This window comes from Ochotona princeps, chromosome 8 (assembly GCF_030435755.1).
Source record: "Ochotona princeps isolate mOchPri1 chromosome 8, mOchPri1.hap1, whole genome shotgun sequence".
Classification (NCBI taxonomy): Eukaryota; Metazoa; Chordata; class Mammalia; order Lagomorpha; family Ochotonidae; genus Ochotona; species Ochotona princeps.
Window position 1 is genome coordinate 4,283,255 of NC_080839.1, and position 18,618 is coordinate 4,301,872.

General features: G+C 51.1%; 1 protein-coding gene across 2 annotated transcripts in view; it reads left to right on the top strand.

The window, feature by feature from the left end:
- Positions 1-18,618, top strand: part of UXS1 (UDP-glucuronate decarboxylase 1) — an 87,936-nt gene that overhangs the window by 62,044 nt on the left and 7,274 nt on the right. For both annotated transcript variants that reach the window (XM_058667446.1, XM_058667447.1), the window contains exons 8-11: positions 2,095-2,154; positions 7,290-7,411; positions 13,401-13,520; positions 16,991-17,034. In XM_058667446.1, coding sequence (XP_058523429.1) covers positions 2,095-2,154; positions 7,290-7,411; positions 13,401-13,520; positions 16,991-17,034 — 346 coding nt within the window. The remainder of the gene's footprint in view (positions 1-2,094; positions 2,155-7,289; positions 7,412-13,400; positions 13,521-16,990; positions 17,035-18,618) is intronic.

Genomic DNA, 18,618 nt, shown 5'->3' on the forward strand with positions numbered 1-18,618 from the left:
TGAACCACATGCGCAGTGGAGCAGCTGTAACTAAATTGGTGTCTAATCTTTGTATTGGTCCCCTCATTGCCAAGCCCCCGGAATTTGATACTTCCTTCAGAGCTGATCGTGAGGGAGCAAGTCTAAATAACCTTTATGTACTTCTATGCGTGGCACTAACAGTTTGTAACTGATGAGTGTGAACACACTTGAGTGATCACAGACACTCCGGGCTGACCATTGCGTTTTCCTCCTTTTTGTCTGTATGAAACTAGCTGGCTGATTGCCGAGGGCTGACTGTGTGCGTTGTGCTGCGATGAGGTGAAGTTGAAATGCCCACGAGACCCTTTGTTGAAAACACCCCCGTCTCTGATGCCCTGCTGTGGTGCTGTTGATTACTGGTGTAGGGTGTGCAGGGCGTGGGTCTGTGAAGTCCCCAGACGACACTCCGTCTCTCTAGACGTTCCTTCACCCTAGCACATGGTGGGTGGCCTCAGTGCCAGTGATCACCAAGTCCTCACCCTTAGTGGTACCATATCTAATTATTATTTAAAATTTTCAAAATTTCTAACGTAGCTGTGGCCTACCAACTGTATGTGTAATGTTTCAGCGCTTGTACATATTATGTAGCATTCAGATCTCAGTACACATGACTTGGATCGTGGACCTCAAACCATTTACCATTTTTTTATATGAGAACATTCAGATCCTCTCTTTCAGGTCTCTTTCTGTCTCCACACCATACATTATCCTCGTGCTGTCTTGTGCTTAAGGTGCACCTTCATGGCTGTCTTTTCCCACAGAAGCTCAGACACGCTTTCTCTTCTGATAAGATCCTTCACCTCAGCCCCGCAGCACTGCCCATACATGTGAACATCCATGCCTCATCTCCCTCTCTACCTGGCCTGTTGGGGGTCCCTGCCAGGTGCAGTGCCCACCCTCGCCCAGCACTGCCCATACATGTGTACATCCGTGTCTCATCTCCCTCTCTACATGGCCTGTTGGGGGTCCCTGCCAGGTGCAGTGCCCATACGTGTGTACATCCGTGTCTCATCTCCCTTCTCTACATGGCCTGTTGGGGGTCCCTGCCAGGTGCAGTGCCCATACGTGTGAACATCCATGCCTCATCTCTCTCTCTACCTGGCCTGTTGGGGGTCCCAGCCAGGTGCAGTGCCCAGCCCAGCCCAGCATTGCCCATACATGTGTACATCCGTGTCTCATCTCCCTTCTCTACATGATCTGCTAGGGAGTCCCTGCCAGGTGCAGTGCCCAGCTCAGCCTCTCCTCCAATCTTTGCTCAGTGATGGGGTGTATTTAGAAAGCAAAGGGCCTCATAAAGATCATGGCCTTCTCAAAACTGCTGAGGCCACAGGGACTCTGGAGAAGAGCCTGAAGGGCTCTCAATTCCATGGTACCTGGAGATAGCTGTGTTTTAGTTCCTTCTGTGCGTGATTGTACAGTCAAGTACTAGAGTAGATTAAAAAGGAAAATTGAGGAGCAGGGCAAGCAGCATTGGAGAAGGGGTGGATGAGCTGGGCCTGGAAGCCTTAGGAGGGCTGCTGCATGGCCCAGTTGAGAGCTGCACGGGCACAGTTGGAAGGTTCCGAGCAGGTTGAGGCAGGTGGCCTGTCCTGAAGACCAGGTGCGAAGGTCCCACTGCCTACCAGGGGGATTTTACCGGATGAAGTACAGTGTGGGCATAGGAGTACATATGCCCAGTGTGGGCATAGTACAGAGGGCATAGGAGTCTGTCAAAAAAAGTTAGGAGTTTGAAACTCAGTCATATCTCCAGTGTGGGTATAGGGACTCAGCTGCTTCAGCCAACCTCTGCTGCTTCTCAGGGTATACCTTACAGGAAGCTAGACTCAGGGCTCAAACCAGGACTCTAGCCCAGACACTCTGGAATAGATGTTGGCCTCCCAAGAAGCATCTTAACCCCGCACTGTATGCTTGCCCTTGCTTCTGCTTGGATTTTGGTTGCAAACCAGCTATGCTAAGAGTGGGTAACTCGGTAGCTCATCAGATACCTTTAATGTACTGTTTAAACTGGGCACAAAAAAAAGTACTTGGTCAAATAACTTGAGAAATACTTTAATCCTGCCTTTGCCTTTTCAGGGCTGGCAAAGCGAGTCGGTGCCCGTCTGCTCCTGGCCTCCACGTCCGAGGTGTATGGAGGTGAGTGGGGCCCCTGTGGGGGTTGCTCCTTGGTCAGGAGGGCTGTTTACATTCTGTCTTGGGCTCAGGAGAAATGGAATGTGGATGGTATCTCTAAGCAGTCCCAGGCTGCAGGTGCTCTTCCCCAACAGAGCAACTGAGAAACTTCCCATCTTGACCTTTGTGGTTGCCATGGTCCTCTGAGAGGCACGGATGTTACCATACTCCTAGGAAGACCGCTTTCCACCTGACTGGGAAAGGAGCCACTGCGTTCCACAAGTGCCCCAGGTCACTTCCATTCAGGAGCATTTAGCCTACGTAGATGGAGTTCAGTGTTCTTCAGGAAGAATCCTGTGCAAGGCCTGCTGTGGCCTGCAAGTTGGCCTGTGTGTTTTAATTTTGTTTTTGTTTTTGCTGGGGTTTTTGTGTGTGTGTGTTTTGGTTTTGTTGTTTGTTTGTTTGTTTAGTTTTATGGTACAATTCCATAGGGTCTGGGATTTTATCCACCCTGCCTGCTGATTTTCCCCGTATTATTACAATAACACATTGCTTCATAAGCAGTCATAAGTCCGTAAGTTTCACTGGGAATCCGTCTTTGCTTTGGAAATAGGGATGCATATTGAATTGTATCTTCACATCTGGATATGGCAGTCTCTATTACACAAAGTTACTGTACCTCGCAAGCTGACCTTTAAAGCTTGCTGGGTAATGATGGCATGTGCTGGACTGTGGTGTGCCAGTTTCTGGAAGAACCTCGAACAGGTAGTGCCAGGCACCCAGGGGGCTGTGTTTGCAAGCTGTGTCATCCCTCCTTGCCCACTATTTACAAAAGCACACAAGGAGCCTGGAGGAGAGCTGTCTCTCTCTTGCTCTTTTTCTTCCTCCTCTTATTTTTAGGATTTATTTAATTGAAAGCAAAATGACAGAGGAGGGAAAGAAAGATCTTCCACTCACTAGTTCAGTGCTCAAATGGCCACAGCCAGGGCTAAACCAGGCCAAAGCTGGGAGGCTGGAGCTCCATCCGCGTCTCCCATATGGGTGGCAGAGGCGCAGGAACTCGAGCTGTCTTCTCCAGGTGTATCAGCAGGACTGGAAGGGGCGCAGCCAGGACTTGGAGCTGATGCCGGCACTGCAGGTGGTGTTTCCGGCGGCAAACCTAAGAGCTGTCTGCCCACTGCAGTTGAGGTTCTGTTCTGCAGTGTTTTGGAGACCTGCTGGTGATGCAGTGGAATCCAGAGCCTGACAGCATAGTTTTTCTGTTTCATATTGTCGTAGAAAAGAGAAATGATGAAGCAACCGAGACGTTTTCCTAGATTTTGGGGGAACTTCCGGGATCTTCCACAAGGTTCGAAGAAGACACGTGTTATAAAGACACTAAACATGAGTTTCAAAATGGCAGGCACCAAAATTAATTCAGCTTTTAATTTTGTTTTCCAGAAACTTAAAGATTTTTTTTTTTAAGCTTTGTTTATTTGAAAGGCAGAGGGAAGCAGAGACAGCGAGAGAAATTCTGTTCCCTAGTTCACTTCCCAAATGCCTACAGCAGCAGCGACAGGGTTGAGCCGAAGCCAAGAGGCTGGAAGCCCATCCAGGTCTGTCCTGAGGATGGCAGGAAGCTGCTCACTTGAACTGTCACCTGCTGACTCCTTGGGTCTGCATGAGCAAGAAGGCAGAATCAGAAACAGAGGAAGGACTGGAACCCAGGCACTCTAACGTATCGCATATCCTAACCCCTGTGCCAGGTGCCTTTTCCTCCATAAACATATTGAAGTCCCCTCTTATTCTCTGTAACCCTTGTGGCAAAGTGGCACATCACTCACTTTGGGTGGTGTGTCAGATGGTTAAAGGGTAGAACTGTCTCCCTCCGGAAGGGCACAGTGATGTCTTTGCCATGGCCACGCTTCTTCCTCCCCCCACACTCATGGTCTATGTATTTGATATGATTTTCGGGCACAGATGGTGGAATTCAGCCATTGCTGATCCCTAAATGTTTGATAACGAGAGTAAACCTGGGCACATCGGCTTAAGTCTATTAGTCTTGCCAAGTGCTGAAAGGGAGACTGATTTAATTATTTTTAATTTAGATCCTAACTTTTGTAAGTGGCAAAATGATTGGGGAAGGGGCTAGTTTTTAAGGCTAGGCAACCTGACCCTTCAGCCCGGCTGGTGCCAGTTGAGGGCAGATGGATGCCCAGCCCTTTCTGTTTCCTTCTTTGCCAGCACATGGCCATCTCTCTTGGGGCCAGGATCGCACAGCCCCTGTGGAGACTCCCCAGGAAATCTCAGGTTGGCCATTGGGTGCCTCACTGTAAATAAGTTTTCTCTTTGCCTTAGACTTTTTCTCTTGTCGTGCAGTGGGAAGTGCTCCCATCTTTTTTTCTTTTTAATCTATTTTATTGTATTGTTGTTGACAATCTTTACATAGTTAATTACAGTTAAAGGAAAAAGAAAAAAAAAGAAAAGAAAAAAGCTTCAGGGGGGTAGGGAACTGGGTAATGCTATTATGTCAATATTGTTTCCATCATGTATCTGAGGTAAAGGGGGATATTGAGGGAGAAGCCCCACCTGGTTTCCCGCCCACCCCAAGTCCCGGATGTGGGGCATACTCTGAGATATGTGCTCAAGTGGTGTTAATAGTTCTCCAGTTATGAATCACTGCCAGTTTCGCTCGATGAGGTCGTCCACTGATTGATATGGTCCATCATAAAGTCTCCGTTTGCCCCATATTTCACTGCCAACATATAGCTGAGATGAATGATTGTCCTGTTCTGTCTTCTGTCTTTTCTTGGTTAGAGTTCTGAGTCCAGCAGTTCGATTGGGGAGATCTCCCAAGATACTTTGAGGTATTCCCAGATTAGTTTCTTGTATGTTCTAGCAAGCACAGGGCCCGGCACAGTCCATCACCCCGATCAGCTGGTGGTTGCAATTGCTGTGTTGGTTCTGTTTTCAGTCCCGAGTTGCACTGGAACCAATGGGTGTTGCAGTCCAGTCTGGTTCGGCCCTTACATCAACCAGTGGGAGCTGCAGCCTAGTCGGGGCGACCCACAATAACCCCCACCAGGCCCACCCCCTACCCTGGTTTGCCAGTATGTGTAGCAGTAGACCAGTCTGTCCCCCATCCCATTTGGCTCTCGTACTTGTCAATGGGTATTAAAGCTTAGTTCCATCTAACCAATTCAACCATCCAACCAATTCAACCATCCAGCCCTCACGGATGTTGGTGAGTGCCTCTCTGTCTAGCCACCCCAGCCCCCGTCCTAGTTTTCATGCCCTCCCACGGGAATAGTGACCCAAGAAGGGGGAACCCACTTTTCCCTCCCAGGTCTCTCTGTCCCGGTTTATGCATTCTTTAGGTGGTCCTGTGATTTGACTCGACAGAATTAGTCCCCAGTGCCAGCTTCTGCCAGCTGATGCTGCGGCCCTGATCTAGTCCACATGCAGTGCACAGGTGTTGTAGCCTTGTTTAGTCGGGTCTGTCTCTATCCCAGCCCACGCTCTCCAGTGGGAGTAGCTGTCCAGCAAGGGGACCAGCCCCTTACTCCCCCCACCAGCTCTGCCCCTTTCTTCCTGGATCTCACGTGTGCTGGTTGGGTGCTGCATTCATATCCAGTACAGGCAACCACGCCCTGGCATTCCATAATGTGTACTGGTTTTGTCGCAACCAAACCCGGCCCATCCCACACTCTGTTCTGGTGATCGGATTTGCCAGTGGATGACATGAGCTGATTCATCCTGGTCTGTTCCTGACCCATGCCGAATGTGTGCCAGTGGGAAACTTTCCATGGCCTATTCTGGGCTGTTTCCTATCATGCTTCTTGCGCTTACCTGCAGGGACTGTGTTCTGCCAGAGGAGTTGCCCAGGCTCCTCCATCAGAACCCCTCCCAATGCCAGATTTTGTGCTTGCCAGGGGGTTCTTGAGCCAACCGTACTCGGTTCACCTCCTGTCCTAGCAAGAACAGTGGCTTTTCCTGGCTGGCTTTCACCCCATTCTGGTTCTTGTTGTTGGATGTTTCAGCCCAGCCATGGCTCGTCCATACCCACATACAGCTCACACATGGCTCAGAAGGGGATTGAGACCCAGCCTAGTCAGTCCCACACCTACCCTGGTTCTCCATAACACCAGATGGTGTTGGGATCTGAACCGGCCTGGTGCATCCAATCCCAGCCCACACTAGTGCCTCGGGCGACTACAACTGTTTCTTAGATAGAACGCAGCCCCCATTCCAGTACATACACCCCTTGGTGGGAAACTCATCCCAAGTGCTCCCATCTTAAAGGAATTTTCAGCCTCCTCTCCAGGAAAGCAACCTTCCTCTGCTCTGTGCCTGTGCAGTGCTGTGGATGCAGTGTTAGCGCCGCAGGCATTGGTCAGCCTAGACACGTGACCCAGCGGTCCGTGCATATTCATCTCTCTGTGTCTGCTCAGGCCCCAGTGGACACGAAGCAGGCCAGGGGCAGGAATCACAAGATGTGAATTTTTAATACTGACTGCTGGGTCTCGTCCAGGCTTCTTGGTCCAAATTCTTGCTATTAGATAAAGTAAATTTTAATTCACATTCCAGAAATATACCTTTGTCAAAAAAGAACGTTACTTGGTTTCTTTAATAGTCTGTTCCCAAACACATATCTTAAAATGTGATTGATGCATACGCTGGTCAAGGGAGGCCTAGCTGTTGGTAGACCCCATCCCCTGCCCATCCTGCACAGCTCGGTGCTGCGTCTTGTCTGGGTCTCAGATTGGTTCCAGTCAGGGCACCTGTGAAAGTCAGTGCACTGCTTACAAGACACATGTTTTGTTGTAATTGTAGACCTGATCAACATAAAATTCAGCCATCTGTCTCTTCATATAAATTGTATTCAATTATAGCTTGCCTAATACAAAAAACGTTGGCAAATTATAAAAGATAGGCAAGAGTTCAGGTTGAAAGACTTAATCTCTTATGCTTATTCCCTGTGTAAAATGCTGTGCTCACTCAGTATCAGAAGCCAAGCCACCGAGTTACTGGAACGTGGTATAGAGTGCACATAGATTCCTGAGCTTTGCTCTGTGCTTTCCTGCAAGGGATCTGTTGAATCAGAATCCCACATCGTTTCCACTGTATATGAACTGCCAGGAAAGATGGATAAAAGCAGTTTCTTTTTCTCTCTCTTTTAGACCCTGAAGTGCACCCTCAGAGTGAGGATTACTGGGGCCACGTGAATCCCATTGGACCCCGGGCCTGTTATGACGAAGGCAAGCGGGTGGCAGAGACCATGTGCTACGCCTACATGAAGCAGGTACAGAAACACATCCCGTTGCTCACGGAGTAGGCAGGATTCCTTGTGCCCGGGTTGGATCCTGGGGAGGCCCAATTGCCCCAAAGCATGCTGTAGCAGTATTATCAACAGCTTTCTCTCTCTCTCTCTCACTCTCCCCTCTCTCTCTCTCTCTGTTTCTCTCTCCAAAAGCTTTGCTGGAGATGAGCCAATAGAGCAGAATGCTGTTACGTGACTGATGGGTGTAAATAGGCTGCCAGCTTGTCCACAGCCACCTCCAGCTTTTTCTGCATACGTGAAGTCCCCAAGTTGGCAGATCAGTCGCCTGTTTAAGCATAAAATGAATTCCCTGTTGCTCGGCTCACTGTTATTTCCTGCTTTCTCACCCGTCCCTTCTGCACAGGCTGTTTTGGACATGGCTATTTCACAGTAAAGATTTGCTCACCCTGATACTTCAGAAATTAAAATTTCCATGCCGGCTCTGCCACCATGTGGTGGAGCCCGCTGGCCACTCAGGTCGTTCCCCTGACATGCTGGAGTTCATTGTACCTCCTGTGCCTACCTGAGGGCTGTGCAGGATCTATGAGTTCAGGAGACGGGCTCCCAGGGGCTCAGACAGGGCCTGGGCTGTTCTGCCTAGTTTCTCAGGGAGTGTGTCCTTGTGTTGGGGTCCCCACTCTGAGATCCTCAAGAAAATGACCTTTAGTACCACAGTACACTTTGGCAAATAAATGTGGCCTCAGAATGTCCCAGGGCAGGCTGGTGATAGCTGGCAGTGTCTGTCCCTGGGAGCAGAGCCCATCTGCAAGCTAGGGAGCTCAGCATTTCGCGTGGCTACATCATGCTCAGGGAGTTACCCCACACATATCTTAGTCCCGGAAGAGCCAGCAGTGCAAGCCTGGGGCCAAGATCAGATTCCCCGGCCTTGTCATCCACATACAGTCTGTCATTGTCCTCCATCACTTAGCACTGAGCAGGCTCCTGCTGTCCACTTCCTGGGAAGAGGCTCCCAGGAATTCTGTTGCTGTTCACTGAAGCTCAGTGGTACAGATCCGTTAAATAATCTGTGCCATTAGGAATGTTTGAGGCTTTCTGCTTTATTTCTTAGCCAGAAGCAGAACTGATCACTTTTAAGCTCCTCGGGGCTATTAGGTTATATTATGATGTATTCTAAGAGATATTAGTTGAAGAACATGCCTTCATCACGTTCGAGCCCAGAATACCTGGAGTTTAAGGTGGTCCTCATCACACCTTAGTGTGCCTTGGTAACGAAGACAGCTGAGCATGAGGGGCGCATGTCACTGTGTCAAGGATCACCAACTGTTTTCTTCTGTAGTCTAATGGCTGTACTTCTTTCTCAGTGAGTTCTCACAGGCAAAGCTGGTGCGCAAATGGATTATCCATATACATCCTCCCTCGGGTCTGTGCTCATCATCATTATCGTGCTTAGGAGTCATAGACCAGCACTTCTGAGCACTGATGGGATGCCAGGCTCTGGCCTGGGTACCTGGATTGAAGCCATGGTCGTGTGGTCTCCACAGGCACACATAGGATCCGTACAAGTTACACGCTGAAGGCCTCAGCAAAACAGCAGCCAGATAATTCTGGAATGTTGACATTTAAATTTCTGTTTTGTGGGTCCCAGGAGTTCAGTTGCATAGAAGGAATTTCCCTGAAAACTGTAATTACTGCACTCCTTGGCAGCCATGGGGACAGCTGTTCCCAGCTTCCCAGAGCGGAGCAAGGACCGTCCTCTGCCAGAGCTGCCCATCATTCCCATGGCATAGGGCCGCCTGTGTGGGGTCTGGTGTGCATCTCGCCCTGGGAGGCCCCCCAGGTGGTTACTGCTAAACACAAGGTCACATCTGTGGCCTGGTTCTTAGTGTGCTCCCTGCGGGACCACCTTGGACTCCGCACATTGCAACAATACCTGGATTATTCTCCATCACCAGCCGAAGCTTGAGGATTGCCAGTGGACAACAGGCTTAGCACTTTCCGGAAAGGACACTGTGGACCTTGGGGTCCTGGGCTGAGATAGCATCCGGTCTTCTGTGCTTAGGGTTCATGACGCTGCTTGCCCTCCTGGCCCAGGGCCCAGTCTCCTCTTTGAGCACAGCTGACATGTCACTTGGAAGGTATCCTAAGAAAGGCCTCCTGGAGGCACGCTGGGAGGGTGACTGTGCTCGCCTGTCTCATGGGCAGCATTCGGTCGGAGGGTGACCATGCTTACCTGACTCACGGGCAGCGTTCAGCCGGAGGTGACCGTGTTCCTACCCCGGGTGCTCCCGCTGGGATTTTGGTGCGTGTGAGACAGTAGATAGGTTGAGTCCTGATGGGAAAAGGGGCAATATAGTCAAGAAAAGTGAACTTGGGTAAGGTCACTGTGGGCCTCACTGAGCCCTGATAAGTCCACATTAAGAAGACGCCAGGGAAGTTTCTAGTCTGCCACCCGTGCTATCTGTGTTGTGAGTCGTGAGGTCCCTCAGGTGGAGACTCACTGGTTTAAGAAGGTGACCCCAGCGGGGCTCTGGGGATAGGACCCACACCTCATTCGCTCTCATCTGGGTCAAGGCCACAGAAGGAGGAAAACAGTGCCTTTCTTCACCTGTGCGGGCAAACACACATAGCTGACATGTTATGCTATGCCTGGATGTTTTGCCAGGCGTAGAAAAACAGGAAAACCAGCAAAACAAGAAGGAAGCAAAGCTGTTAAGCCATAGGGCTGTCTGGGGACACACAGAGACTGCCCTGTCAAGACGCGAAAGACATACAACACGAGACATTAGCACTGTTCTCTGAGCCAGGTTCACCTTAGCCACCGGGGAGGGTTTACCCAAGCACCTGCCACTCAACGTTGGGTTTACCCTCTGGGTGTGGCTTCACAGGGGAAGAGGACTTTGTGGCTCAGCCTCCAAAGTGACTGCTGTTTCCTGGCACTGGGACTCAGCTGCTGCTCGCTTCTGTTCACTTAATGTAGGTGTCACTTACAGGCCTTGTTGCACCTGTCTGAAGGCCTCGCTCTCCGAAGAAGGTGGCGTGTTATCTGAGGATGCACTGGAGTGCCTGCGTCTACCTGACCTTTGTCAGTGTTACAGCTGTGCCCACTCACCTCCTCCCTGCAGCCCCCTTTGAGGAGGATATAGAGTTGGAAGAGGGTACTCCACAACTTGCTTCCAGCTCCTGGGCCTGGAAACAGGTCCACAGCTGGCTTCCAGTGAGAGGCCTCTCTTCCCCCAACCAGCTGTAGCTGAGTGAGAGAAGGCAGTGCACCCTTGGCTCCGAGGCATCGGGGCCTCTACAGCAGGTGCTGAGTGACATGCCCAGAATGGGGCCGCATGCCAGAGATCTCCTGATCTTTTTTGATGTTCGGAGTCATAAATGCCTCGTGACTCCCCATGAGAGGCAGGACCACAGAACGGAGCTGTGGCTGCAGGGGAGTCAGGTGTGGTTTTGTGAGCATTGGCCTGTGTGCAGAGGCCCTGAGTGAGAGACAGTAGACTGAGATCAGGAGGCAGGCGGTGTTGGGCTGAGCAGGCCAGGAGGATTTGCTGACTGGCCCTTCACAGCTGAGTGAGCCTTTCAGCTGAACACCACGGCCTGCTGGCACTGCTTGCATTTTCAGCGTGGTTACTGCATCCTGGAGAGGGAGAGTTTGGGGTTTCCTGGTGGCCCTCTGCCCAGGTCTGAGATAGATTAGTTAGAGCTCTCTCCGAGATGTGGGTTGGCGAGAACGGAACAGACATCAGCAACTAGAGTCAGCACATGGAGTTCAGTGTCTGTGAGGGGAGCTACTTGTACTCCTTTCTTTTTGAAAGTCAAGGTGACATGATAAAGAGAGGAAACAGAGATCTTCCATCCATCTGGATCACTCCCCCAGATGGCCACAATAGCCAGGACTGTTCTAGTTCAAAATCAGGATCCAGAAACTTCTTCTGTTCAGGTCTCCCCCAGTGGGTGGCAGAGGCCCAAATACTTAGGCCATCCTCCATTGCTTTTTCCAGACCATTACCAGGGAGCTGAATCGGAAAGGGAGCAACCAGGACACAAACTGGCATCTTTCGGATTGCTGGTATTTTGCTTGGCAGCTTTGCTTTGCTAAGCCACAGTGCTGGTCCCTGTGTGTGGTTATTGAGAGAACCCAAGTTGAGTGAGTAGCTAGTCTTGTTAGTGTGTCCGGGCTCGAGGGCCAAGTCCCAAGGAAAGTGTCACTGCTCCCAGGGCTGGGCCAGGGCTGCCTGTACTATCCACAGAGCCCAGCTCTTGTTTTTCTCTGCCATTTGATGCTTTTTTTTTTTTTTCATGTGAACGTATTAATACAAAGAGAAGAGCTTCCATGTTTCCCACATACAATTCCAGGAACAAGCGTCACTTGTTGGAAAGGTAGCCCAGTCCATCCAGCTTTGTGTCTGCTGGGCACCTGGCTTCAGCTATTTTCTGGTTTCTTTTCTAAGCCTTATTCATCCTTTCTTCACCTTGTCAGTTAAATACAGATGGAAACTTTTAAATTTACATTCTGTTGTGAAACTCTGCTCCTCTTCCACCCCCCACGTGCCTCCTTTTTTAAAGATTTCTTTCTTTATTCGAAAGAGCTACACTAAGGAAGAGAGAATCTTCCATCTGCTGATTCAGTCCCCAAAGAGCTGCGGTGTCTGGAGCTCAGTCAGTTCAAAGCCAGGAGCTTCTTCAGGGTCTCCCACACGGCTGCAGGTCCCGAGCCCTTGGCTGTCTTCCTTTGCTTTCTCAGACTCATCAGCAGGGAGCTGGAGGGGAAGTGGAGGCTTAATGTCACATGGATGCAGTGGGAAGCAAGAGCCTCAGGTTCTCACATCACACACTCCATGCCCTCTAATACCCAGAGAACACACAGGCACTACACACATGCACACATGAAGATCCGCTAAATACACACATGCACACATGAAGATCCGCTAAATACACACATGCACACATGAAGATCTGCTAAATACACACATGCACACATGAAGATCCGCTAAACCAAGGTGTTCAGTGAAAACATGCAATTCCATGGCAGGCAGTCTGTGAAATTTAAGAAATCCGTTGAGGAAGTTTTTGGTGCTTTAAAAAAAATGCGCATGTGTTTACTGTAGCAATAGAAGCATTTAAAACATGCATAGAAGGAGTGAAGGGGTAGGGAGTTACACACGGAGATGGCCGCGTCCAGTAGCATTGTTGTGTCCCTGGCTATAGCTGGTAACCACCATGGGGTGCTAAATCATATTTAGCTGAACACTAAAACAGATTCTTTTTTGTTTGTTTGTTTGTTATAATATGTTAGTGGCATAGGTGCAGAGTAACCTTTTAAGAGCAGATCTATAGTTCTGCTTTCCCAGGGCAGAGGGCTTTCTTAGTCTTCTATTACTAGTCAAATATTCATGAACGTAACACCTCTCTTGGGTGGCAAATTTGCACAGTACCTCATGTGAAAAGGCTTATAAAGAGCTATTGAGGGGCAGGTGGCAGGGTGCGGAGCTGGTGATTTCAGTAATGGTTGACCTAAGTGGGCTCTGGCTCCTGGCTCCATCTCTGCGGGAATCCAGATCCCAGTGAGGAGGGGGCCTGGCAACAGTGATGGCCCAGTTAGCTGAGTTGCTGCCACCTGCCTGGGAGCGAAGACCGGAGTTGAACTGATGGCCCGTCTTTGTCTTTGGTCCAACCACAGCTGCTGTGGGTGGGAACTGTCTTAACAGTCTTGTCTTCCATGCCTCTGCCTTGACATCTCTACCTCAAATAATCATTTCTAAAGGTGTATTCATGCTGTGATTTCATTTGGAATCAGATATTTACTGGGTGGGGGGAGGGGACTTTCTTATTGGCACCTTTCCCGCTTTGCAGCCTCTGGCCACCTTTGGGTCCCCATGTCAGTCTGATGAGGACCTTCTGGAATCAACACAGAAGCCGTTCTGACTTGGCAGCAACAGACTGTTTCTTGCACCACAGAGGGTGGCTTGCCTCACTTCCTCTCCTTTCTCTTCTCTCTTTCTTCTTCCAGGAAGGCGTGGAAGTGCGAGTGGCCAGAATCTTCAACACCTTTGGGCCACGCATGCACATGAATGATGGGCGTGTGGTCAGCAACTTCATCCTGCAAGCTCTCCAGGGGGAGCCACTCACGGTGGGTGCCCTGTGCTGCCACTGAGGCCACTGTAGCCCACAAGTGGTGAGGGATGAGTGAGTCTTGATACAGGGAGTAACATTATCACAGTTGCCATTTAATATCCACGTATTTTCCCCATTCCCCTAGTGAAGAAGGGCAAGCTTGAGGTGATGGTCACCCTGCCCCACTGAGGACCTGCAAGGCCTTGTCCTGCTGTCTGTCCTTATCTCTCCTGCCTGCACACCTGCCAGGATGATGTTTCTTGGCCTGCACCGGAGCCAGGGCTGTGTCTAAATGCCGTTCAGTGGTCACCATGTGGCTATGAAGCACTGTTGGATTGCAGTGGGCAAAAGGAAGGGCATATGTGGGCCATGAACTTTTTTGAAGTCCCATTATCTATAATGGTTCTCACCTTGGTTACTTGTAACTGTATTGTTTCCACTGCACCTGTCATCAACTGAAATAATACTTTTCTAGCTTACCAAGTGCTGCGAGTTCAGGGATAAGCCCTTCAAAACCAGGAGGTTGTCACCTTTGTAGCTGTGTCCCTGCTTTCCTGAGTACACAGCATCCAAGTGGCATGAGGTGGAGACCACACTCATGGCTGGGTGCACGGTGACCAGGACCAGGCTGGAAGCTCGCAGTTGTAGCTTTTGTTGCAAGAGGAAACTCCTTCACCCTGTATTTCCCTCGTGCTAGCATTTGGAATTCTGAGGGATCAGTGTCCTGGGAACCCCTCAGGCCAGCTGTTCTCTTGAGAATTCCACTCGTGGGGACAGCCCCAGTACCAGTTGAGCCACCACAGTCAGTGACTCTTGGTCAACCTGTAAGATCAGTGGAGTAAATCATTAAATCACTTCTTGATGTGTGGGCTCCTTGGCCGGAGGGTGAGTTCCCAGGCAACCCTGAGAAGGCACGGATCGTTGGCAGGCAGGTGATAGCAACCCCTGGGCTCCCCTCTCCCCAAACGTGCTTGTGCGCCAGGGTCAGGAGAGCAGGGCTTGTTGGTGCCATCCGGGGTCGTCATGAATCCACAGTATACCTGACTTCATCCCCTCCAGAAGCCTTCTGGTGCCTCGGAGGCCCAACGGAGCCTTTTCAGGATGCTCGGTTTGCTTTTGTCACGCTCTAGTCTACTTCCCACCAGGAATTCGATGCAGTCCCCAGTAGGCATCCACTTCAGGCCAGTTGAAAGGTAAAGTGTAGCAGAGTCTCGTGGGACTGCCCAGAGCCAGCCTTCCTGAGGAGGAGCGATAGAGGTGTTCCTCTTGCCCTTGCTGCCCCATTTCTGGCAAGTCACTCTGAACCAGTCTTCCTTGTTGACGCTGAGCTCGTGTGACCACTGACATTACAGCTGCTCTGTTGAGAACCCGGCCCTTCTCCGGACCCTCTGCAAGGATGACACCCCGAGCCTGTTAGTGCATTGCTCCTTACTGCCTGTTAGGGTACCTCTTAGGAGACCCCAGGGACTATTTTGCTATCCTAAATGTATTGTATATTGAAGCTGTGTTTTGAGTGGAATCATATAGAAATCCAGGAAACACTGGATCCCTGTTAACAGAGTTTGAAAAGTCATTTGGGTAAATCCAGCTCGTGAAGCCTCGTGGTATTCTCATTTGTTTTTGTTAAATTTGATTTATTTATTTAAGAGAGACTGCACTCTCCCATCTGCTGGTGCACTACTTAAATACCCACTCTGGCTGTGAGTGAGCCATGCCAGAGCCAGGGACTCTACAGGGATGGCAGGAGCTCAGGCACTTCAGCTGGCGTCTCCCGCTGCTGCCGGTCGGGAGCCAGAGCGAAGGGTCAGTGTGGCATGGACCTGCGTCAGCAGAAGGCTTCTACTACACCAAACTCCCACTCTCCTGGGCTTATTCCTCCAAGAAGCCTGGGCACATTTACAGGGGGTCTTAACTCTGCTTTGTGCCTTACCACAATTGACTCTAGTGTCCAGGTGAAAAAAGATATAATGATTTTATTAAAATTTTCCCTGGACAGCCCTGGTGTGGCAGGATTGGAACTTAATTCCAGATCATGTCTCTTGTTAAAAGTCTTCCAAAGGGAAATGTTGGGAAGCCTGCACATTCAGTGCTGGTGTAATGTTTATCCTTGTCACTCACACCGTGACACCAGAAGTCATCCGCCCTAGGCCTTCACTATGGAAAGAAGCTGTAGACTCTGTTAGGGACATCGCTGGAGAGTGACGCTTGTTAGCCCACCAGGGGAAGACAGTTCAGGGGCTATGGGGTGGGGGTGTGCTCCATTCCAGGCACAGCCTAGGCAAGAAGAGATTTGTAGCCAAAGACCAGGGTGGGGATCAGTGAATGGCAAGTTACCAAAAAGAAATTCATGAAGCTGTCCTGCCCTGCCCTTCCCTGCCCCTTCTGCTGCTTAGGTCCTGTGGGCCCAGCTGCTGCAGCGTCCCACTGGGAAAGGCCAGCAGGGCCACTCACGCTGGGATGCCTAGTCAAGCAAGTTACGGGAGATCAGCAGACAGACACCTGGGGCCCTGTCACTCCCTGGGACTGTGGCCTTAGGAAGTCTCTGGCAGGTTTAGCATCCCCAGTCTAGAGTCAAAATTTTAAACTGGTTCTGGCATGGCACGGTGCCACAGGTGGGAAATCGCACATGCGTCACTTGTAGCAGCCCAAACACTGCTTATGTGCCTGAGATGTACAAGACACCTCCATGAATTCTGTGTGGGCTTGGATCCTGTCCCAGGACAGCTCACGGTGTGCACACAGATCCTTAAAGCTCCCAAATGGTCCCTGACATTCCCAAGTGCTCAGAGCTCAGTGGGTTGCTGAATGGCGGTGCTCAGTCTGCACTTGTCCCAGGAGGCGGAGGTCCATGCTGGGCTGGTGGGAAGGAGCTCCCTGTGGGGAACCAAAGGGACAGCGGCCAGAGCAAGCACTGCGTGGAGGTAAGCCAGGAGCAGCACCCCAGGAGTGAGCAGCTCTGGCCAGCTGGGATACAGGAGAAGGGCAACTTGACTGGCAAGGATGAGCTGCGATGCACAGGTGTGGACTCATGCCAGGGACACAGAGTGGGCTGGGAGCTGCTCCTGGAGCTGTCCATGTGACCTTGGCGCATGATAGAATGAATCACTTGGGAAAGCCATATAGCAACATTAGGACATGCCTGCTTATCCCCAGAAGGTGTGCGGACTGCAGTGGGCCAAGTGTTAGCTGTTCTGATGGGCAGCCAGGGAGGGTTAGTTGTGGGTGGCAGGACTGTGGCCACATGGACTCCCAGCAGCATAACTTGTACCTGCCATATCCGCTTCTAATGGAAGCCACCTCGTTCAGGTGCTACCACCTCACCAGTAGACTGTGAGTTTGAAATATAGATGAGCTATGGGCCTGGAGGTGCTCTGAGTCAGTACCACTGCCCCTTTGGGGTCCAGGTACCCCCTGGAGTTAAATGGAGCCCCACCTTCCAGTGCACGCGTGATGTTTGCAGAGACCTAACTGCAAATTTCCTTCCAGGTATATGGATCCGGCTCCCAGACAAGGGCATTCCAGTATGTCAGGTAAGGCCCAGCCCGGGCTACTGTGACACAGTGCTGGTGCGAACCAGGGGCTGGGCCAGTGCAGGCCCTCTGTGCATTGTCATGGATATGTGTGTGTGGATGTGCAACCAACATCACTGACAGCGAAGTGCTTGCTCTGACTCCTGTGTGATTCCTGTGCTGATCCTCTGCTGCCACCTAGCGTTGCACAGGTGGAACTGCCAGCCCGGAGGGTGACTTCCACACTGGCAGAGATGGCCTTAGACACCTGACACTACACATCCCGCAGCTGCCTGACCAATGGTAAACACAGCGTTGGGGCACAGATGAGAGTTCTCATTGAGAGTGGGACATTTGGGAGTATCCTAATGTTGAATTTTGAACCGAAACTAAATAGAGATAAAAAACCAAAACATCCTTTAGAATAGTTTCACAGGGTGGTTTTCACTGTTTCATTACTGTATCAGATTGGTTAGTGGCTCCTAGACAGAAGGCTGGGCTGAGGGGGGAACATTTTCTGCTAAGCAGTCATGTCTGTAAGAGTGGCTTCACCAGCCCGTCACTTCTGTTAGCTGTGCAAGACCCTCCTGCCAGGCTGCAGCATTGGGACCCACAGTCCTGTCTCTGAGTCATGGCCATGCAACCGTCCCTCAGAAAGTGCTGTTCCTTCTGACCGGGGGCCTTCTCCTGGGCACTGTGGGGTGGAGGGGCTAGCTGAGAGGGCACGGATCTGGGCAACTTGCCAGCGCTTCCTCAACTTTAGTCTGATGTGCTGAGGGTCCTGGGTAGCCATGTCTTGGAGAAGTGGAACTGCTGGTTAATAAGAGGAAGTGATCGCTGTAGACCAGCCTTTTCATAGTTGGTCCAGAAGAAAGCTGCAACTCGACCTGCCTCTCAGCCAGTGGCTTGACCTCCCCACTCATGCCACGCAGGGCAGAAGTGTCATATGACCAGCCCTGCCCGGGACACTCGGGGGAGCTTAGTCTAAGAAGCCGCTTAGCACGACAGTGGTGGGCACCGCTCCTTCAGGACTGCTTCATTTGGAACGCTGAGCTCAGGGCCCACATGCTGTATTGGCTGCTTCCTGCGGCAAGACCACACTAATAGCTCTTGTGTGCAGGGAGACTAGCTGTTCGTAACAGCTCGCTGTCATTGCCTTCTCTGTCATGTGCCCACCCCCGCAGGGTCCACTGTCCCCAGGGCACTCAAACATCCACAGACTGTGGACTTGCCTTGAAGGACCTTGTGACATCCCGGGCTCCCCCAGCCACCACCCCAAGTGTGGCAGTAGGAGGGACACAGCAGAGGGGAAACTGGTCACCCCCACTTCTCAGAGGCATCACAGGCAAAATTCACTGAGGGGTTGGGGGAGCTAGCGATGAAAACGCTTCGGGCAGTTGGAGTTGCCTGAGCTGTGTTCTCACCCAGCGGTCACAGCGCCCACTCGCAGCTCCCATGCGGGCCTGACAGACCACTCAGAAAGCTCGGCCAGTTGACTTGCAAGGCGACTGCCAGCGCTCACGGTAATGCAGCCTGGTCTCCCTTCAGTGCAGTCTGAAAGGATGACTGATGGGACAAGGCTCGCCCCACCTGCACCTGCACAGC